This window comes from Plutella xylostella, chromosome 19 (assembly GCF_932276165.1).
Source record: "Plutella xylostella chromosome 19, ilPluXylo3.1, whole genome shotgun sequence".
Taxonomy (NCBI): Eukaryota; Metazoa; Arthropoda; class Insecta; order Lepidoptera; family Plutellidae; genus Plutella; species Plutella xylostella.
In genome coordinates, this window is record NC_063999.1 from 1883838 (window position 1) to 1905541 (window position 21704).

The window sequence follows — 21704 nt, forward strand, 5'->3', positions numbered from 1 at the left end:
CTTGCCTCCCACTGTACCTAATGATTGTGCTTAGGTAGCCCTTAATGTTATGCTTTGTTATGTGCGATTAATTAATTCATTTTCATTGTAGGTACTTAACGTATTAATTAGATTATGAATAATAAAATTAATAGCATTTAGTATTCAGCCTTTTTACCCTCATACCATTTTGTTTTAACTAATTTGTTTTGCCAACGATTTCGGATTCTAAATGTACTTACTGAACTTTGCCATATCGTTTAAACTTTAAGTGGCAATTTCGCCATAGTGGGTCGAGCATAACCAGGGATTATTGATTGAATTTTGACATATCTGTCAAGAATTTAATATGGAGATGACGTATAATTGATCAACCTTTCCCTGGTTACGATGTAACCGACTATGGAGAAATTGGCACTAAAGCTCCTTCGTGTAACTCGGCATTAGTAGATCATAATTATGATCTTCGAATATTCGAAGGTTTTTTTTTATTAAGTTTACTTACAGTATACGCGATTGTTATTTAATAACATTTATTATTACAGGCCCACTCGCCAAACAATACTACGAGACACCATGACTAAGTTCACCTTGCAAAAGAAAATATTCAACTCCATACAATTGTGAGTCATTCGAATAAGAAAGTCATACGACATGCGTGATGCGTCATACAACCAGTCGGCGGCTGCAGACTAGCATAGTTAATGTGCCAATATTTGTATGGATCTGTTTGTATAAACATGGTATGGTATGTCTAAGTAAGTCTACGATAAAACATTATTGCACATTTAAGTACCTACCTAGGTAAGTACTTTTTATTTTCTTCATTGCTGGTAAATATTGTTACAATGACTCCATGGATACTTACAGTCGCGAGCAATGATAAAGGTTAAAAATCATAAAAATATATGAATTTCGCTTTGAAAAGGGTTTTGTAATCCAAACGTGACACCTCTACACAGTCGTCGAAATATAATAGGCCCGTTTGGACAGCTACACATATTTGCTATTTACTCTTGATTTACTTGATGAAATACATAAAAAGACACATAATCTGGCTTATTTTTTAACTGCTGAAAGAAAAAAGAACTTTTGAAGAACCAAAAGTAACTTATTGTTAAGATTTTTTTATGATTTAGATTTGACCCCAGCTGTCATCCCATACATTTTCGAGCTGTCCAAACGGGCCTCTATTTCGACTACTGTAAATAAATAAATAAATAAATAAATATATGGGGACATCTCACACACGGCCATCCGACCCCAAGCTAGGCAGAACCTGTGTTATGGGTGTCGGACAGCTGATATATCTACATAAATACATACATAGATAGATACTAAATATAAATATCAACACCCAAGACCCGAGAACAAATATCTGTGTTTAAACAAATATCTGCCCCAGCCGGGAATCGAACCCGGGACCTTCGGCTCAGTAGTCAGGGTCACTAACCACTACGCCATTCGGTCGTCGTACTGTAGACACCCAGAGACATCATACGATGACATAATGACATGTGGTGACCCACGACAGGGTTCGCACCACTGACCTCTATATAATAATGATGTATAATATACATTTATATACAGTTCAGAAAAAGACAGAGTTAATGTTTGCAATCGCCGAAAACTGAAAGTTGAGAAATTTTCGGTCAGAGGTCTCAGGAGGTTAACATAACTGACGCCTCCATTCGGGTCGATTTTGAGAATTTGAGAGTAGGCAGCATACTTTTAACTTTTATCGAGATGTATGTTTTGTGTCTGTGTAAAAAAACAGGACTAAAGCGGACTAGTGGAATCTAGACTTTCAAGCCTTTCAAGACACATGCGTAACATGTCAGTTTACTGTCAATCACATTACAAATTTATCAAACTTTGATTTAAAAATCCTTTACAGAAGTGAATTTTTTTATTTGTTGACAAACAACATAACATTTTCCAACGCCAAGGCAATGGTGTCCTTACCACCGCTGAAGTCGTACGAAGAGACTGCTGTCGACTTGGTCACGTGCGTCATCAACCGAGCCAAAGACCAGCTCGGCTGTCGACAGACCTTGAAAAGCATCGCCCGTGAGTGCCCTTCTATCCTTCATCATTATTATCGTCCACCAACCCTCACTAGGCGAGCGTGGTGGACTAGGCCTAAAACCCTTCCTTCATTGGAAGGAGACCCGTGCCCCTGCAGTGGGGACGTGATGGGTCGTGATGATGATTATTATAATCATGGTAGTGATCACGAGTGCCGTAAATTGAGCTACTTACACACTCCCTATTTACACCCGGAGCTGACCGTGATGCTACAAGACCCAACTATAATAATACTCTCTCTATGTTAGTGTTAGTGTCTGCACCTGGCTAATATGAATGGTTTCTTTATCTTTCATTTGGAAGCTAGCAGTGGTAAGATTAGTTTACAACAAAGATAGACAAGTTGTAAAGCTTCTTGCGTGAGGGTTGAGGCCATCACTGTATTTTACTGGTGGTAATAGTATAAAAGGACTAGGCCTAAACCCTTCCTTCATTGGAAGGAGACCCGTGCCACAGAAGTGGGTACGTGATGGGTCGTGATGATGAAGATGATGATGAATAGTATAATGCTTATCTTTCCGATTCACAGTAACCCGCTCCCAGTTAAACCGCCCTTATGTGTTGAAACTTGGAAACTTGGAGCCTCCTGTCGCCCAGAGCGGTGAGAGGTTTATCAGAGAAGCCATAGAAAACGTGTGGAAACTCACTGAAACGTTCATGTACCATATCGAGTACATTGGCTGTTATAATGATGATGTCGCTATTGCTTATTATTTTGAGGTGAGGGTTTGTTTCTCTGATGTGGCCGTTGGTGTAGTCCGTCTGACGTCTGACTGGCCAATCCTTTCCTCACGGTGACAAACTTCAGTCTAGCTCATGTGTTTGTTAATGAGACGCTGAGAACTAAGAAGAAGAAAACCCAGTGTCTGCAACGCTGGCTCTACTCGTGAAGCAAGGGACGGATAGGAATCCGGGTCCCGCAGATAATTATAATTTGTTTGTCTGTTTTTTCGCCTTCCAGAATCGGTCATATTCAAAATTTCTGGTGAAAATTTCAGTAGGTTTCTTAATGCTCGTATTCGGTGATGTTGCTGACGATGATTCCAGGTGAAGTTCAGCCAGCCCACGGCGAAGTACCCGATCCCGCAGGCCACCGCCTCCGTGTTCTTCAAGGTTCAGGAGCAGACGAGCGAGTCTACCAGCAAAGAGACTGCTAAAGTAATTAACCTCATGATTATAAATTTCTCATCACGACCCATTACGTCCCCACTGCTGGGGCACGGGTCTCCTTCCAATGAAGGAAGGGATTTAGGCCTAGTCCACCACGCTGGCCAAGTGCGGGTTGGTGGACCCCAACACAAGCAAGCTTGTGCTGAGAGAGTTGTCGGATAAGTGGGCAACCCGACTGTCAGATGTTTTCAAGCCGCCCGAAGGCCTCTGACTAGGCTTAACGACTGCTGCCGAAGCAGCAACCGGGACCCACGGCTTAACGTGCCGTCCGAAGCACGGAAGCGTCCAGAAAAGCACCACTTGAAATTGGTCACCCATCCAATGGCTGACCGTGTCAGTTGTTGCTTAACCTCAGCGATCAGTAAATTTCACATTTTTCTAGGAAAATGTACAACTAGTGCGGTCGGTCAAATCTGCCGAGATTTTGATAATGGTTAGGTATAGCAGTTGAGATGTCGAATAGGCACCACGAACAGCCAATGGTGTTGTTAGTCGTCCTCCAGCCTGTCTCCTGGATGAAAACGGCGCAGATTAATGTAGAATCGCACCTGGGAAAGGCCTGTATCTAGCAGTGGATGATTAATTCTGACCGTGAAGGCAAGGGGATTATGAAGAAACAAATTTCAGGTTCTCTATCACTCTAAGATACTCTTCAGGTACACTTCCACCAGAAGAGTTCAGAGAGCATTTCCTCCAATCAGGTGTCAGCGGATCCTCAGGATCGAAAACTTAAACTTACTTCCATCTCACAGTGGCGATAGAATCCTGTAGGCCTAGCACGGGGCGCAAGACGCGTTTGCCAAGACGTGACAAAAGTTTTGCATGATAGAGCAGCCTCGACAGCAAGTGCGATGGAAAACTTCTGTCATATATTGACGTCCGTGATGCTAAAGACTTCCAAACCCCAACTCCTCAGATAACCTTCCGTCTGGAAGGCCACTACCAGGACCACGACGTCCGCCGGGTGCTCCTCGTCCCCGACTGGATCCTGGCGCTGCTGCAGATGAAGCTCCAGCTGTTCCGGAGAATCGAGGGCATCCACGTGTTCTGATAGGAGCGGAGAGGATGGCGTGATTATAGTTGGCAGTGCTTTTCCATGTTATTGTTATTATTGAATATACAGAAGATACAACGTAATTGTATATATTTTTTAGTGTGTCGTGTCGGTGACAAATCCTAGAGCTGCACTAGGGTTTGTCAGCGTGGTGAGAGGATTAGCCATTCAGGTAATGCGTTATAGTCACTGTCCACACACAAGGTGCAGGCGCGAACTTTTGGCATCGTACGCAACGGGTAAGCAGTGGCGGATTTACCTATAGGCCAAAAAGGCCAGTGCCTAGGGCGGCAGATTTAGTGGGGCGGCAAATTTAGCATTTTTTATTTTACAGATTTTTTTAAATATAAATTTACCTGTACACAATCTACATATAAATAAACGCACTGTCATATAATCAGTATGTACCTATATTCTTTGAATTTAGTGGCAACTGTGGCTGCTGAATCATGCTCAGAAGGGCTAGTACGGGGCGCATTTAAGTCGTGACAAAAGTTCGACGTCGTCGCACTCGCTCTTGAGGCTGCGCGATGTGAGTGAGCGCGATGCATAACTTATGTCACGTCTTAAGCTAGCCAAGATTGCCGCTTTTTCATGCTGCTACAGGAATTTTTGTAAACTCGACATAACGCTGGCTTAAATAAATGAGGGAAATCGGGAAAGGCAAAACCCGGAATAGAGTTAATTTGAGACGATGGTCAGCCAGAAAAGAAGCATGTGATAGTTAAAGAGATTCTTGGCATGCATATTCTTTGAAATCAATCAAATATGATATTACTGAAAAGCCTGTAACGCGACAAGAAGCGGCGGGAATACTTTCGAATTTGGAGAAACTGGAAACGGCTGTAATGGTAGTTATGTGGATAATGTGGAATTTTGTCATATGTACTAAGTACATCAGTGATATTTTTGGACCAAACAATCACTTGAGTCTACCAAAAATTCGCAGTTTTAAGCTTAATATTTCGCAAACCAGTCACTGAATAAAAGAATGGTTTGAGAAGATCTTTGATATTTTTGAAAGACCTGTACAATACCTTACATCAACGAAAAAAATCATCCCCATTTTACAGGTATGGAAGGTAACATTTTTTTTTTCATTAATTTATTTTACCAGTTTGTCGATGCCGTACATTTGTACAAGGTGGATAAAAGAAGTCATCCTATCATGATTGGCTCTAATTTTTTTCTAAATGAAAAACTTCGATTGTGTTTTTTTATTAACTATGTTTATTTGAACATTTAAAATTTTATTGGTAAAGTCTAGAAGATGGTATTGGCCAAATGGGCGCCGTCACAATTGATTGCCCTACGGGCTCCTTTTATGGCATTTCTCATCAATTCAGCGAGACCTTCGGGCGAGAGATTCTCGCACTCGTGTCGAATGTTGTCCTTAAGGGCTTCCAGAGACACGGGCTTATTCACATTAACACGGGTCTTGAAAAAACACCCACAAAAACTGTCTGAAACGGTTAAATCGGGCGATATTGCAGGGAAAAATTACATATAAAACGAAAAAAAGGCGACCCGAAAACTGAATATACAAAATTATTTGGCGTTCTTGGGAAGTGTGGCTTCCATGGCTTGTCAACTTGTATTCTGCATTTGTCTAGTCCACCAATATCAAAACAAATTTGAAATTGGCGGCCATTTGTACAAATGAGAGCAATTTCCAATAGGGTGATTACTTTTGGCCCACCTTGTATATCTTTGCGAAATGTCAGCTTTGATATTTTTACCCGTTTCTGAGGAAAAGACAGCCGGACAACAAAGGGTCCTATAAGGGTTTCTTTATTCCTTTTGAGGTACGGAACCTTAAATAATATTTGATGAAACATTTGAAGTTGGTGACAGATAGACATAGAAATATGCACATCATTAAGTTCACAATCATACTAATAACGGGATTAAACTAACTAATTGAATTTCAGAAGTCAGTAGGGGCGGCAAAAATTGAATGGCCTACGGGCGGCAAATTTGTAAATCCGCCACTGCGGGTAAGTATAAGTACATAATATAATCATAGCGGACGCATCGCATTCAGTATATTTTGTGTAGAAATTCACACAGGTGCGTCCACTTCATCGGCATATAGGTATTATGTTGATGCCGTTTCTCCATACATTTATGAAAATCGGTTTGGTCCGATACCAATAGGTTTACGCTTACCTTAAATGTAATCGGGTAGGCTGTTTAGTTAAGGCTATTTAGCAGCACTGTTTGACTGTAACATTATCATATAAGTAAGTATGTAGTTGTTATTATGAATAGAGTACAGAGGAGGTAGATGCAATGCCGGTCGCAGAATTATTTCAATTAGGTATTATTATCATATTAACTACCCAATAGTTACTAGGTATAAACAGATTGGTAAACCACGGCTGAATCATACTAGACTACCCAATTTGTTATCCGTTATCCTATACAGGGTGTTGCAAAAAGGGTATACTAAGGCGAAACCTACATGTGCAGCATGGTATATCTAAGCCCGAAACTGAAATCAGCGATTTTTTTTTCCATAGAAACTTTGTTGGTCACGTGACTTTTTACTATGGAATTTTTTTTTTTTTTTTCGCGAATTTCTGAATTTTGATTTCAGTTTCGGGCTTAGATATACCATGCTGCACGTGTAGGTTAGTATACCAATTTTGCAACACCCTGTATACTCAAACTAAAGTATGTAATACATAAATACCGATTACATGACTCAGATCAGATCCCATGGTTTGGTTCACTCGGTTCCAAGAAGTCATTTAAGTTCAGATTAAAATCGCGCCTCTAATAATCAGATGAACAAGATTTATTCATTTCATCTGTGTACATAAAAAAAGCCTTCACGATTTTAAAATCTTAACACGCAATGCCGGAGGTTTGAGTTTTTGAAGGTCTTAATTTTATTTCGGTTCTGACTAAATATACGCAGCTATATTACAAAGCCTGTTTTCGATATTGTATCGTTTGGTGCTGGCCTTTGGGTCAGACAGCAGTTACAAAATATCTATCATGTACCTACCTAAACCATATCGAAGTTAAGACTAAGCTCACGAGCAATGAATAAGTTCCAGTGACATCATTTTTATTGCTGACGACCGAATGGCGTAGTGGTTAGTGACCCTGACTACTGAGCCGATGGTCCCGGGTTCGATTCCCGGCTGGGGCAGATATTTGTTTAAACACAGATATTTGTTCTCGGGTCTTGGATGTGCCCGTAAAATGGCAATAGGCCCGCCCCCTATTACATTGGGACTAACATAACACTCTGGCGAAAAGTGGGTGCAGCAATGCACCTCTGCCTACCCCGCAAGGGAGTACATTAGTACAAGGCGTGAGTGCGTGTGTTATTGCTCGCGAGTGTATTAGTGGAGACCGCACCCAGACGAAATTACAAGTACTATTTCTAATCTTTATATTCGCCCATCTGCGTGAGAGTGAGATCATCATCATCATCATCAGCCTATAGCAGTCCACTGCTGGACGTAGGCCTCTCCCAAAGCACGCCACTGGATTCGATATTTAGCTTTCCGCATCCAATCATAACCATCCACCTTTCGCAAGTCGTCGAGAGTGAGATTCATTATCCTTGTGCAGATCCTGTTTTATAAATAAATAAGTAAGTACCTACATACATAAGTAGAATTTAGCGTCCCGTCTCATTAGAATCAGAGTCCATTTTACCCGATCACTAGTAATCAACTCATCATACACCGTTCTACAGCAGATTACTTAATAATCAGGTAGTTACCAATGATCAACGATATTTTAAAAGAAACTAGATGGAGTGTCAAAGTGTCTCAACAAATAACACCCCACCTACCACTGAGCTCTTATTTTGGATTACTTCGGTTAGAAGATTTGTGACTTCATTCATTGGGCACACCATCTTTTTCTTACATCTTTGGTCTAAGCCAATGATGAAGCAGTATCTATTAGTGATGTAACGAATGTGTGTTTTTGGACATTCGCGAATGCGAATGCGAATGCGAATATCTGATATCGATATTCGCGAATGCGAATGCGAATGCGAATATTCAGTTTGTGTCCAAATTTGGCGCCATTTGTATGGTTTGGTGGCAGTCTCGTACTGAACGGGTTACTTTCCGTTCTAGGCGCATTCAGAATCCGACTATCGCCAATACTAGTCGCAGTTTTTATTAAAAAGTAGTTACACTTTATTAAGCTCCGTAACTGTTAAGACACATCGCAACTGTGTGCGGTTTCTAAGGGCGACTTACACGAAACATTTAAACGTATTTAAATCCATGGCTGTCTTGCTCTAACACTATAATGGCAAAATACGCTTTTGTTTAAAAGAGTTTATTGATATTTAGGTCTTATGAAACTATTAACTAAGGTGAAGTCGGCTTATGCCTAATTTCGGGTAATTATCGATTTTAGGCGATTTCTTCCAAACGCAGCCATACTTTGAACTGTGGGACCATTCACCTTGATGGCAACTTAATCTTCTACCTCGCTTGGGTTGACTCAGGGCAGTAGGAACTAATTTAGGCATTTTCGAATTTTCGGAATTACCCGCACATCGGTTATTATGAAATCAGTTAAGTTATTTAAATGATTGTTTTTTCATCCAAAAGATTGACGATTTTTTTCACTACATTGTGAGTTTAAAAACCCTAGCTCATATTTTTTTGTATTTTCCGGAATTAGTTGACTAGGGTAATTCCGAATCTTGAAACATTTTATTATACAATTCTGTGGAATTATAAATATCACATAAATGTGTAAAAGTACTTCTGGGTAGTTCTAGGCAATATTACCAAATATGTTTTTGCGAGGTTAAAGTTGATCCTTTAGCTTAAATGAACTAAAACTCATTTTTCGATGTAATCGGAATAACCCTTGAGCAATGTATAAAATATCAACTTTTGAAACTTATGTATTTAAGAATTCTGAGGGTATTTACAGTAGCCTAGGAAACATAGTTTTAGGTTGTATATTCAAGTATACAAAAAGCAACCTTACATGAATAACAATAACCCAACCAGTTCTGATAATGTGACAAAATACGAACATGTAGCAAACTCGACAAAAACCTTTCGGAAAAACCCACCTTCATTGTATCTAAAGTTTCATGTCCCAATGTAAATAAATAACACCATGTGATAAACTATGACCGGTAATGTGATTAAGAGGGTAAATTGTAATAAAAAGGTTATAGTAGATGAAGATTTTGATTTTGTTATCCTACCATTATTTTCAAATAGTTTTTTCTAGTTAGTACTGATATTCGCAAAACATTCGCACAAAATTTTGCGAATGCGAATGCGAATGCGAATATCCAAAAATATGCGAATATTCGCGAATGCGAATGCGAATGCGAATGCGAATATTCGTTACATCACTAGTATCTATAGACCGGTATCGTCGGCCGCAAGCTCGAGTGATCAATTACTAGCTCTATAATTTTCTCGCACACCGCTACACCAGCCGCGGTGATTAGACGCTATAATAATAATAATAATCCTTTATTTCAGGCATCAGTGGCCCATATTATAAACTAAACACAATACATTTTTAAAATACAACAATAATAAATAACATAATAAATTATAATAAAAAGAAAAGTAACTTAAACTCTAGCACTAATAACAGGGGATTTAATAGTCTGTTTCGCCTCCCTGTAGCGACGGAAAACGATTCCCGCAGGCCAGAAGTCTTTGTCCAGAAGAACCTTCTGCTGGTCTGCTATAAATTCTATAAATTAACATCTTTTTATGGAGGTGACTGTACCGTGATAATATGGTATGGCTGAATGGGTATAAGGTAAAAGCTTACCTATTTTTATCAGTGCATCGGTGGGTGATGTTAGAAAAGGTGAAGGCTTTAGCAGAGTACCTAGACTCTGTTCAAGGTTTTTTGTTGTTTCTTATAGAGATATTGTTTATAGTTTTCCAGTTCCAGTCCTTGGATATTGGACATTACCGCCAGTCGCAAAACTCGTAACAACAAACCCAGATAAATAAAATAAACACTCTCTTTCTTTTATCTTTTTTTTTAAGTACTGCCTTTTTTTCCACTAGCAAATAACGAGGCTCAAGTCTGCTTAATCTGTCTTATCTACTAATGTGTATTTGTTTTTTGAATTTCACACCATTGTTATTGCATTTATATACCTACTTAATATTTTTTTCGCGATTTCAGAATTAGCTTCAAATAGCTCCAAAATGGCGGGTACATTGACCTACCGGTATAATTTTAAAAACAGACTTGACTTACTTATCATTAAAAAGGTAAACCTTGAAAAGCATTGTAGATATCCTCTTATTTATTTTTACTTACCCTTTTTGCTATCGTACTTACCAACCCTTCTGCTATCGAACGTTGTAAGCCCTTCCTAACCTTGGCGAGTACAAAGCGAGGTCACAGGACCATCGCCCTACCCAAGGTCGACCTTGAACCTTAATCGACCTTGACTGGGCCTCGGGCTGGCGTAGATTACGCCGTTTATTAGGTACTAGCTGTTCCCGCGAGCTTCGCTTCGCCTTAAAAAGTTTTAAGTAAATGGATAAAAAGTAGCCTATGTTCATTCTCCGGGTCTAGCACTCTAGACCACATGTACTTACTTATACCAAATTTCATTCAAATCCGTTCAGTAGTTTTAGCGTGAAAGAGTAACAGACAGACAGACACAGTTACTTTCGCATTTATAATATTAAGTTAGGATAATGTTGACGCGGTGAACGATCAAAGTCGCTTTACTCGTAAAATTGTAAATAGATGGTATGAATTTATTTTGGTAAAAGCTTATTGTGCGGGCTTCGCGTAGCCAAAGGGTTTAGCAACTTCATCCCGTTTTACTGAACTGTGTTTTCTAAACAAGTGAGTACCTACTTAGGTAGTTTAATGTTACCTACTGCAGAGGAAGACTACTTTGGCCTATGTCTCGCCAACTTAATTGCATGATAATGGGTAGCTTATTGCACAAATTCTAAACAACCTAGACATCTTTCAACTTACAATTCCTCCGGAGCAACTGGACTTGGAAATATATTATTATATACCTACTAGGGTTTCGTTTTTCCCGACCTTTTTCTGTTCCCGGGAAACGGGATTTTTTTTCAAGATTTCCCGGGAATTCCCGGGAAACGGGAATTTATTTTAAATACTTGGTTTTGCTTTTGTCAGGTATTAAAAGTCTATTAAAGCACTTACAATTAAATAAAATATACTTTTATCATTCGTATAGGTAGGAAAAAGCAGTCAGATAAATTAACAACCAAAATTATAATTATATTTTTTTACATGCCAAATCATTTGTTTTCCTTAATTGTAAATTAAACAATAAAATAGGTATTATAATTAACAGTTTGAAAATAATATTATTATGACATATAATTAAAATAGAAAATTAATTACACTTGAGGTAATGTTATAGAAAAATTAATTCATCCAACGATTTATCGCTCAACCTACTTCTTATTTTGGTTTTTTCTATGTGTTAGTAATTTTATAAAAAATAAACGCAGACACAAAACGTCTTGAGCATTCCATCATAATGCTGCCTCCTATAGCGATTCATTTGCAATGAAGGCAGCATGTTTGTGGAACTCCTTGCCAGAGGAAGTACGACAGTCACAATCAATGGAAACTTTTAAAAAAAATGTTAGACATCACTATTTTGAATCATTAGGTTGGCAGGTAAAATATATATATATATATATATTTATGTAGTATTATTTATATAAGTATGATGTAATTTTTATAAGTTATTATATTTATATGTAAGTTATATATTATAATAATATGTTTTTTTATGTTGTAATCATGCACTCTTAATTTAAGGTTAGATTTAAACCATAGGCTAATTTCAGTTTGATAATTATTAATTGTACCTACTCAAATTAGTTAAAGGATCTAATGTCATTTATCTTTCACCCAGTCGTAGGTTGGTTGGAAGAAATTGCTTTTTGGCAATAAGCCCGCCTTTGTATATGTTTTGTGTTTTGATTTGTAACTGTTCTCTTTTATGTTTGCTTGTGTATGTGTACAATAAAGTGTATATAAATAAATAAATAAAACGAGGACATAAAAACAAATATGACAGGCGTCACACTAGCGTTAGCTTTTACATTTTTAAGTAGGCGGTAGGACCAACAGATAAATAAAGATTAAAATATTGAATCAGGAATAGGTGAAACAAGGTGATGTAGATGAGTCATTTATCTTTGCAATGCAACTGCGCGATAACCAAAATACGTATGATTTTCCAATAATTTACAACAAAACCGAGTTTCTGATCGAAGACGACAAGCCAGCCGATATTTTTTTTTTGTTTAAGGTAGGAGAAACAGATAAATAAATATGAAAATATAGCATAGAATCGACTAAAAATCAAACCCGGGAATTCCCGGGAATACTATTTTTTTCCCGGTTTCGGGAAGGACAAATTTCCCGGGAATTCCCGGGAACGGGAATTCCCGGGAACACGGAAACGAAACCCTAATACCGGAGCGGTGGTAGCTCAGTCGGGTAAGCGCCCGCTTCTCACGCCAGAGATGCGGGTTCGATCCCGGCGCTGACATGTACCAATGAGTTCTTTTAACTTAAGTACAATGTATACCATCGCTCTTACGGTGAAGGAAAACATCGTGAGGAAACCTGCATATCTAGATCTAGCACATCTAGATATGTGAACCCACCAACCCGCAGTGGACCAGCGTGGTGTGGAAATGGTCCAAGCTTAGGAAGGCAGTTTAGACCTTGGGGATATGCACAAAGGTTCCATTCGAGAGAGCCAGGTGCAGGTACTTACACCCCCACAGAGAATAGAATAGAATAGAATAGGGCTAGCACGGGTCGCATTTAAGACGTGACTAAATTTCTCTGTCGCGCTCGCTCTTGAAGCTGCTTGATGTGAGTGAGTGCGATGCAAAACTTTTGTCATATTTTACTTGCACCCCGTGCTAGCCCTTCTGGTCAGGTTTATTTGCCTCATACTGTACCAATTTTGCAAAATCTTGTATTTGTACTTTAGTATATTTCATCATCACGACCCATTACATCCGCACTACTGGGGCACGGGTCTCCTTCCAATGAAGGAAGGGTTTAGGCCTAGTCCGTATGTAGTAGTAGTCCGTTAGTATATTTATTAATACTTATATTCCAGAAGATGCAATAACTCGTCAGGCAGCATATTTTCACTTCAAGAGTTTCATGACTCACCAAAAAATACGTGCAGGGGGAAAACAGAAACACAGGTAGGTAATGTTACTCTGGAGAATCGATTGAAGCCTGCTACGAACACTTTTGTTCATGTCATGTTTAGAAATCGTGGACGGTTATTTTCCTATTATTATTTTATTTTTAAATAAAATATTAGGGACTTACGTTGTTCACTCAGTTTACCTATTACCTACTATCAATAGATCGATACGAAGTTCTAGTAGGTGCTTACTTAAATATTGTTATGCAATGCACTTATTACTTTCACTTCACTAGTCACTATTGCAGACTAACACCTACCGATCTATTTTATAAATACCTACACCAGTGCTAATTTACAATGCAAATACGAAGACACACGCGAAAACATTCAGTGTGAAAAAGTATAACTTGGACACTTAAGGTTACATCCCATCCCGATAGTATGCATTACTTTATAAAGTCTAAGTAAGTATTTCTTAGGCCTTGTTTCACAATGTCTGGTTAGTGGCTACCTGTGAGGTAAAATACATGATGTCACTGTCAAAAAAATAATAACAGAGAGTGACAGCATGTGTTTTATCTCAAAGGTAGCCACTTACCAGACATTGTGAAACAAGGCCTTAATCTCAGATACTAAATTGACAGATTCTGAACGGTTCATCAACAATTCAACAGTCGATTGTGCAGCAAATAGAACGATACGTTAGTTAGTTAATCGCGGGACAATCGACTGTTGATGAACCGCTCAGGAGGGCTAGTACGAGGCGCATTTAAGACGTTCGCGTTACAAGAGTTTTGCATCGCGCTCACTCACATCGCGCAGCCTCAAGAGTGAGCGCGACGGAGAACTCTTGTTATATTCAAAACTACTCGGACAATTCCTCAAAGTTTGCATTTGATTCAAGCTACAGGCTAACCCTAACACCGGAAATATTTTTTTTAACTAAATAAATAAGTTAGACGCAACATAAATACAGAAGATAAAAAACAGTCACATCTTTAGTTGACCGAGTTGTACCATTCGCGTTTCGGCTTCACTTTTTTCCTCACGCCACACGTCGGCTGCTTATATTATTTAATTCTCACTTAAACTGAGACACGATTTTATGTGCGTACCTACTTAGAAATAAAATATAAAAATATTATAGGTTATTTTTCATTAAGAATTAAAAATAAGTTAATTATCATTAAGTATCACTGATCATTACTATGCCAAGCCAGTTGGGTAGGGCTAATTATTTAATTAGGTACATTGTGGAATCGTTGTGGTGACAGGTGTATACTTCATTAACCGACTTCAAAAAAAGGAGGAGGTTCTCAATTCGTCTCGATCTTTTTTTTTGTATAATTTAATATCTACAACCTGAGGTGAGCGTAAATAAGCTCCTAATGGGATTGACAGGATAATAAGAAGAAAGAAGGATAAAGAAGTAACTTACCTACATAATATTATCTAATAATATTTTTATTTCTGATTATTATGATTAAGTATAATTAAATCTTTAAAAATATACCTACATAACTATAATACTAACACTAAAATAGTATCCAATTATTATTAAGTACTTAATTAAATCTTATAAATAATACATATAAACTATAAAACACTAAACTAGAATCCAATATTTTACAACTTCCTGCTACCAGCTACCAGCACATACCTAACTAGTAACTACAAATCTCAGTCCTTCTTAGAAGTGATTTCATCAAGAAATTCCACTTGGTTAATTTATTAATCGACCAGGCAACTAATGCTAAGCAGAATCCTTGAGTGCTAATGTTAACAGATAAAATGGACAAATAAAATGTGATACCGGCATACAATGGAACCACCTCGTGTGACTCAGGTGTGGCCAGGGCTGGCCCATGTGGTCATTATGGTTCTGATTGATATTAAGTTTTGTTTGCAATTTTTTTTAGTAAAAATGTATTTAATGAATAATTTAACTTAGTTCAACATTATTCTAACCTAAGTACTACATTTACTGTGTGTGGTTGGTCTTAGAAATTTTAAAGGATTATTTATTTGTTTAGACTTTTCCATAATGTAGGAAGAGGACCTACGCTACGTAGGTATGTGAGTTATACTTTTATGAAGTAGATCAGTAAAATTCACATGCTGATGCTGATGTAGGTAAAAACATAATAAGTACCTACTTATAAAGAATGTTCGAAGAACATTCAGCATACATAAGCTCAATTTTTTTTTAGGTGCAGCAGTGGGACACAACACAACCCAGGCTGGTTGTGTTGTGTCCCACTGCTGCCCACACTTCAACAACATTTTAGGACAGTCTACCAAAACGGTAAAAAGGTTCTACCAAAAAAACAAACCAAAAGGTGTCAGCGGCAACCCTAGCCCCGATTCGCGAGTTACGTTCGAAACCTGTCTGTCATTTCAACGAGCAAGCCTTGCGCTTGCGCACGTCGCGCTAAAACCTCCTTTCCGAACGGTTGCGAGTTCCTTTTTCAAATCTGTGTTTTGTTTTTAAACGTTATTCTGTTTTTAAATTTTAAAAGTGAGTGTTTGTGTGCTGTGCAACCATGGTGCGTTCTTACAGTGTAGTGGGCTGTTTTAAAATGCCAAAACGTGTGGTTAAAGTGACTCCATCATCGACTACTGAGGAAGGAGTTTACACTATTGATCTGTCATCCACTTCGACTTTAGATGTTGCTGTAAGTTATTTCTTGCTATAATTCTGCCGATATTGGAGGCTGTTGCTGTTGACAGAAGCTGTAGGCAGGAATCGAATCTTACCTAATCGTAATCCTGATTAAAATATGACATCTGTCAAATCAATTAATCCCAGATACTTACATAGTTACAAAGTGTATAAGCCTCAGTTTCACCATACTCTGTTAGATCATAACAAGGGATTTAGTGTTGACATTTGACATATCTGTCAAGAATTTAATATGGAGATGACGAGACGATATCGAGATACGTATCATAAATTAGCAACCTAGAACTAGAATATTACTTAGCTACCAATAATTTACCTTGGATAGATCCCAAGGAACCATAAAAACTTAAACAAGGCAGTCGCCTAGAGTCATAATAATTATAGTGTTTTCAAAACAAAAGCTGCCTAATCCGATAATCTGTAAACAGCTGTTACTTATGGCTCACTAGGTAGCTCATTGTCTAAATCAATGTACCTACTCATAATGCTAAATAATTACTTCCTATAAATGTTATTTTCTATAGTGTTGATAGCCTGTTCAAAGCATCGCTTGGTTGTTTCAATGCTTCTAGTGTTGCCGAGAAATTGTTCGAGCGAACAAACCAAGTATCGATCGATACTAATAATAGCTCATTTACGTAGATAGTAAGTATTCGATAAGCAGTATTATCGATAGGTACTATCGATTTTATGTTGATTTCTAGCGTCGATAATATGTTTGACGGCCGATAATGGCGTAGTGGTTAGTGACCCTGACTACTGAGCCGAAGGTCCCGGGTTCGATTCCCGGCTAGGGCAGATATTTGTTTAAACACAGATATTTGTTCTCGGGTCTTGGATGTGCCCGTAAAATGGCAATAGGCCCGCCCCCTATTACATTGGGAATAACATAACACTCTGGCGAAAAGTGGGTGCAGCAATGCACCTCTGCCTACCCCGCAAGGGAGTACATTAGTACAAGGCGTGAGTGTGTGTATAATACTATTGATAGTAATCATAAGATTACCTACTTACTCCTAAACGGAAAAGGCTAGCTTAATGACGCCTTCTGCAACATTCAAGTACATTTAACAAAGCATCAGGATATCAACAACTAAAACTTCAAATTTTAACTTAAATGTTTAAAAAAGTTGGGGTCGTTTGGTGTCGGCATTTTGTGAATGGAACTTTTGCATTGCCCGTGAGTGTATTTAAGTACCTATTGCTGTTTGCCAACAATATCGCAAGCAACTTATAATATATCGATAAATTACCGAACTGTTGAAATTTCTTGACCTATCGATAGTGTTCTATCAAACGGCAACACTAGTGCTTCAGTTTTACTTCGCGTGATTTGATTACTTATTCAATATTAAATACCTACCTAGGTAGATACGTGATATTGGTCATCTAACTAATGACAAGTTTTAATCATTATGATGTTAGTTATGTCAGATCTATGTATAAGTACTTATTGTATACTTAGGGCTGATTTTTCGATAGTCAGATAAATGTTATCTGAGGAATAAAATAGTTGATGTCACTGTCTAATACAAACTTTCAGACGCAACAGCATAAGAATGATTCCCCAGATAACTTTGAATAGTTATGAAAACTTGATAAATTTTAATAGGTAAGTAACCAACCTCGGTACTTACCATAGGTACTTGATTTGATATTATTGTAGACAGGTAGGTAAGTTACATTACATAGTGACTAAGATTCAAGAAAAACAACTTTTTTAATTCCAAAATAAATATTATGGTCACGTAAGCTAAACCTCTAATGACGCGTTGATGATACATTTTATGATAAAACAATTAGCATGATTATTACGCTACAATAATACTAACTTAATTGATTCACGGTGATTGATTTAAAGACCACACGGTGGAATCATAACAGTAAAGTTGGTAAGTACTCAGTTGGTAGGTACTATTAATTTAACACACACACGCACTCACGCCTTGTACTAATGTACTCCCTTGCGAGGTAGGCAGAGGTGCATTGCTGCACCCACTTTTCGCCACAGTGTTATGTTAGTCCCAATGTAATAGGGGGCGGGCCTATTGCCATTTTACGGGCACGGGCCTAGTAATTTAAATACAATAATATACCTCGCACTCTTTTATAAATAGACCTAGTATGGTACTTACTAAAATTTTATCAATGTACCTACCTACAGATTATATTATTATTAGATTTGATATAAGTACTTATTTGAAAAGTTTCTTCGCAAGATAATAACTTTGCATTCTACAGATCGCCCTATTTCTGAGAGCTAGAATAAACCGTGGGAAAAAAAACTTGCAACACTGTTCTTAGTTATAAACTGGTATATTGTCATTGTCATTGAAAAGCTAAAAAAAGCGTTTTGTTATTATAGCTTATACCTCTAAGGGGATGGTTAAACTACCAACCTTATCTTTACCTGGCACGGTTGCTTTACAATCAATAGAAAGACTTATTCCTCGAGGTTTAAGCCTGAATATGAAATGGCAAGGTGGTAAGGAAATACATGGTATTATTATGAGCTTCGTCGAATGCGGTAAGTATTGGATGCCCGAGCGGTGACTGTACTGGGTGTCCTTATTCTAGACAACTCAGTGGGGTTATCGCGAAGACAAAAGTAGAAACAAAGTAACATTTACGAAGTAATAAGTGTCAAATTCAAGAGAAAAGGAAAGCTAAAGATCTCATCCAGTGGCGTGCTTTGGGAGAGGCCTACGTTGAGTAGTGGACTGCTATAGGCTGATGATGATGATGATGAAGTGTCAAATTCAATACAATTTGAATCCGGAAATTGTCTCCGAAAATCCGATTATTAAAACACCCCTCGATAGGGTTTGGGTCAAAGCGACAGACAGTAATTAGGTATGGGTTCTACCTTTTTTGGCATAAGATTTATTTGCCTAATCTCGTATTGCATTGCATAGTAACGTTTCGTCAAAGTCTCGTTACGCCGAAAATCGTATGGCATAAATCTCGTTTAGTAAAAAGTTATTTCGCATAACATTGTTTAGCCTAATAATGGTATGGCCAAATCTTGAATAGCCTAATAATGCTATGGCATATGTTTATACAAAGTAATTATATTCGTTTGGCTTTAACTTTGACGGAGCGTCTCCCTACATAGCGCAAACTGGTGCCTTGTATTGTTTCCGCTGTTTGGAAAACGCTCCGCTCCGCTTCGCTGCGCTCCGCTTTGGTTTTGATGAACATGTGCACCTAACACGCTCCTCCTCGCTTTGCTCGTCGTCGCACCTATTTTTAGGTTTCGATCTCATGGGGTTTGTAATAATTATATTGGTCGTTAACTTTCGATTTTTTGATCATACAATATCGTGATTTTCGGGATGAAGGAGAAAAATACCACAATTTGTACATTTACTACATACTTAATATATTATTTATTAAGATAACATTAGGAGAAACAAGATTATACATAGGTATAGACGAACATAAATTTGAGCAAACGAAACTTAGGTGTTCAAAGATTGTGCCTAAAGAGTTTTAGACGAAACGAGCCTTATGCCACATAAGTCTTGGCAAAGCGATGGTTCGGCCAAAAAAGTTTAGACCATACGAGTTATGCGAAATGAGTTTTGGTCAATAAAGATTATGCGAGATGAGCGGAACCCATTAGGTATGTTTCTGGAAAAGTATATCATCATTAATCTCTTATAAGTATTTGTGAAAAGTAAGTACATAGATCGATCGTCACAATGTTATGCATTATTTTATTGTCAGTGGCAATAAGGGGCAACCCTAAACAGACGTAGACGTTGAGTTGTTACATTTCCCGCGCAATAATACACCGCGAATTCACCATCGCTTTAGAATCGCTCAGTTGTCCTGAATACGGTTCCTACGTGGTAGCTGGAGCCGCCTGGAGCTGGTTTAGTAAACCTCTACCGGTGGCGAGCGGTCGGGATTTATGAGTTTACTTTGTCTATGGCCTAACGTCACGTGTTAGTCATACACTAGTTTTTTCCGTAGAGTTGTAGTTGACGAACTGTACTGGAATTGTGGAAAAAAGGTATACCCATAGGCTAAAATATTCTAAGGCTCTGTCCGCGAATAAAATTTCGTGCGAATTTTGTCACTTCTATCATAGAATAACGAGACTAGCACTTGTACTTGTGATTGTACTTGTTATTCTATGCTTCTATGCAGATCCCGGCTGAGACAAATCCGCAAGTGCGGATACTCCTATAGTATTCAATGTGTTACAGAATTGTGAAAAAATATTCGCGCGGCGAAATATTCGCGGTGCGGTCAGGGCCTAAGGGTCTCAGCACAATCATAATAAGCGTAACGTAAAGGGACCCGTTTACGTTACGCTCGTATGTGCTGTGACCTTAAGGCAACAAGTTGTTGCAGCCTGTTAAAATATGTTTTTTTTACATTCATTATAAAATTTATAATACATAAGTAGGCATAGGTAAGTACCTATCTACATACATAGGCAAGTAAAATGACAACATACAGTATACACATTAGTGATGTAACGAATGTGTGTTTTTGGACATTCGCGAATGCGAATGCGAATGCGAATATCTGATAACAACATTCGCGAATGCGAATGCGAATGCGAATATTCAGTTTGTGTTCAAATTTGGCGCCATTTATATGGTTTAGTTTCTTATTGAACGAGGTACGTTCCGTTCAAGGCGCATTCCAAATCAGACTAGCCAATACTAGTCGAAGTTTTTTTTTAAAGTAGTTAAGTACACTTTAGTTAGCTCCGTAACTGTTACGAAACATCGCGACTGTGTGCGGTTTCTGAGGACAACTTACACGAAACATTTAAACCTATTTAAATCTATAGCTGTCTTGCTCTGACACAGGGTTATTGGTAAGCAGACCTGATCCTTTCAAGAGGTTATACAGGAAAAAAAATCCAGTCGATTGAACCCTATAATGCATTATCCGAAACTTAACAATTTCTAAGATATTTAATATTTAAGTTTATTTTATATTTTGCCCAAATTTTATGCTTAAAACCGAAAATTAAAGAAAGTAGCTATATTTCAATAACTTTTTTGGTTGTTTTGTATAAATAACACCTTCTATCTATCATGGCGAGCCGATTTTCCGCATTTAGCCTCCAAAGTGGGCCATTATGCGTGAAATACCTATGGGGTGACTAGCTATTAAGCCACCCAAGCTCACGCCAGAAAGCCCGTAGACGACCCAGGTTGCTCATGACTTCCCGGAGGGACCCCGGAGATCCGAGGATTTTTGATCGTAGTGTCTAGTCTAGTGTAGTGTAGTGATGTAACGAATGTGTGTTTTTGGACATTCGCGAATGCGAATGCGAATGCGAATATCTGATATCGACATTCGCGAATGCGAATGCGAATATTCAGTTTGTGTTCAAATTTGGAGCCATTTGTATGGTTTAGTGGCAGTCTCGTACGAGGTATGTGGTACGTTACGTTCTAGGCGCATTCCGAATCAGACTAGCCAATAATAGTCGCAGTTTTTTGTAAAAGTAGTTACACTTTAGTTATCTCCGTAACTGTTACGACACACTGCGACATTTATAAGAAATATTTAAACGTATTTAAATCTATGGCTGTCTT

At 38.2% G+C, this 21704-nt stretch overlaps 2 protein-coding genes across 2 annotated transcripts in view; both read left to right on the plus strand.

Moving 5' to 3' along the window:
* The first annotated feature begins 1819 nt into the window (after nt 1-1819).
* LOC119690524 lies at nt 1820-4299 on the plus strand. Its single transcript, XM_038105808.2, has 4 exons — nt 1820-2049; nt 2597-2787; nt 3115-3225; nt 4154-4299. The coding sequence occupies exons 1-4, from the start codon at nt 1932-1934 to the stop codon at nt 4286-4288; spliced, it is 555 nt and encodes a 184-aa protein (XP_037961736.2). The 5' UTR covers nt 1820-1931; the 3' UTR covers nt 4289-4299.
* An 11539-nt stretch (nt 4300-15838) lies between these two features.
* LOC119690525 (phospholipid phosphatase 3) overlaps nt 15839-21704 on the plus strand; it is a 78097-nt gene continuing 72231 nt past the window's right edge. Inside the window, exon 1 of the mRNA XM_038105809.2 lies at nt 15839-16129. Within this exon, the coding sequence (XP_037961737.2) occupies nt 15998-16129 (132 nt within the window). The 5' untranslated portion in view covers nt 15839-15997. The remainder of the gene's footprint in view (nt 16130-21704) is intronic.

Excerpts from the sequence above, each read along its gene's own strand:
- LOC119690524 (XM_038105808.2), top strand. The coding sequence starts at position 1,932 with ATGGTGTCCTTACCACCGCTGAAGTCGTACGAAGAGACTGCTGTCGAC. Across the intron at positions 2,050-2,596 it reads GACCTTGAAAAGCATCGCCC|TAACCCGCTCCCAGTTAAAC; the intron begins GTGAGTGCCCTT and ends TCCGATTCACAG. Across the intron at positions 2,788-3,114 it reads CTATTGCTTATTATTTTGAG|GTGAAGTTCAGCCAGCCCAC; the intron begins GTGAGGGTTTGT and ends CGATGATTCCAG.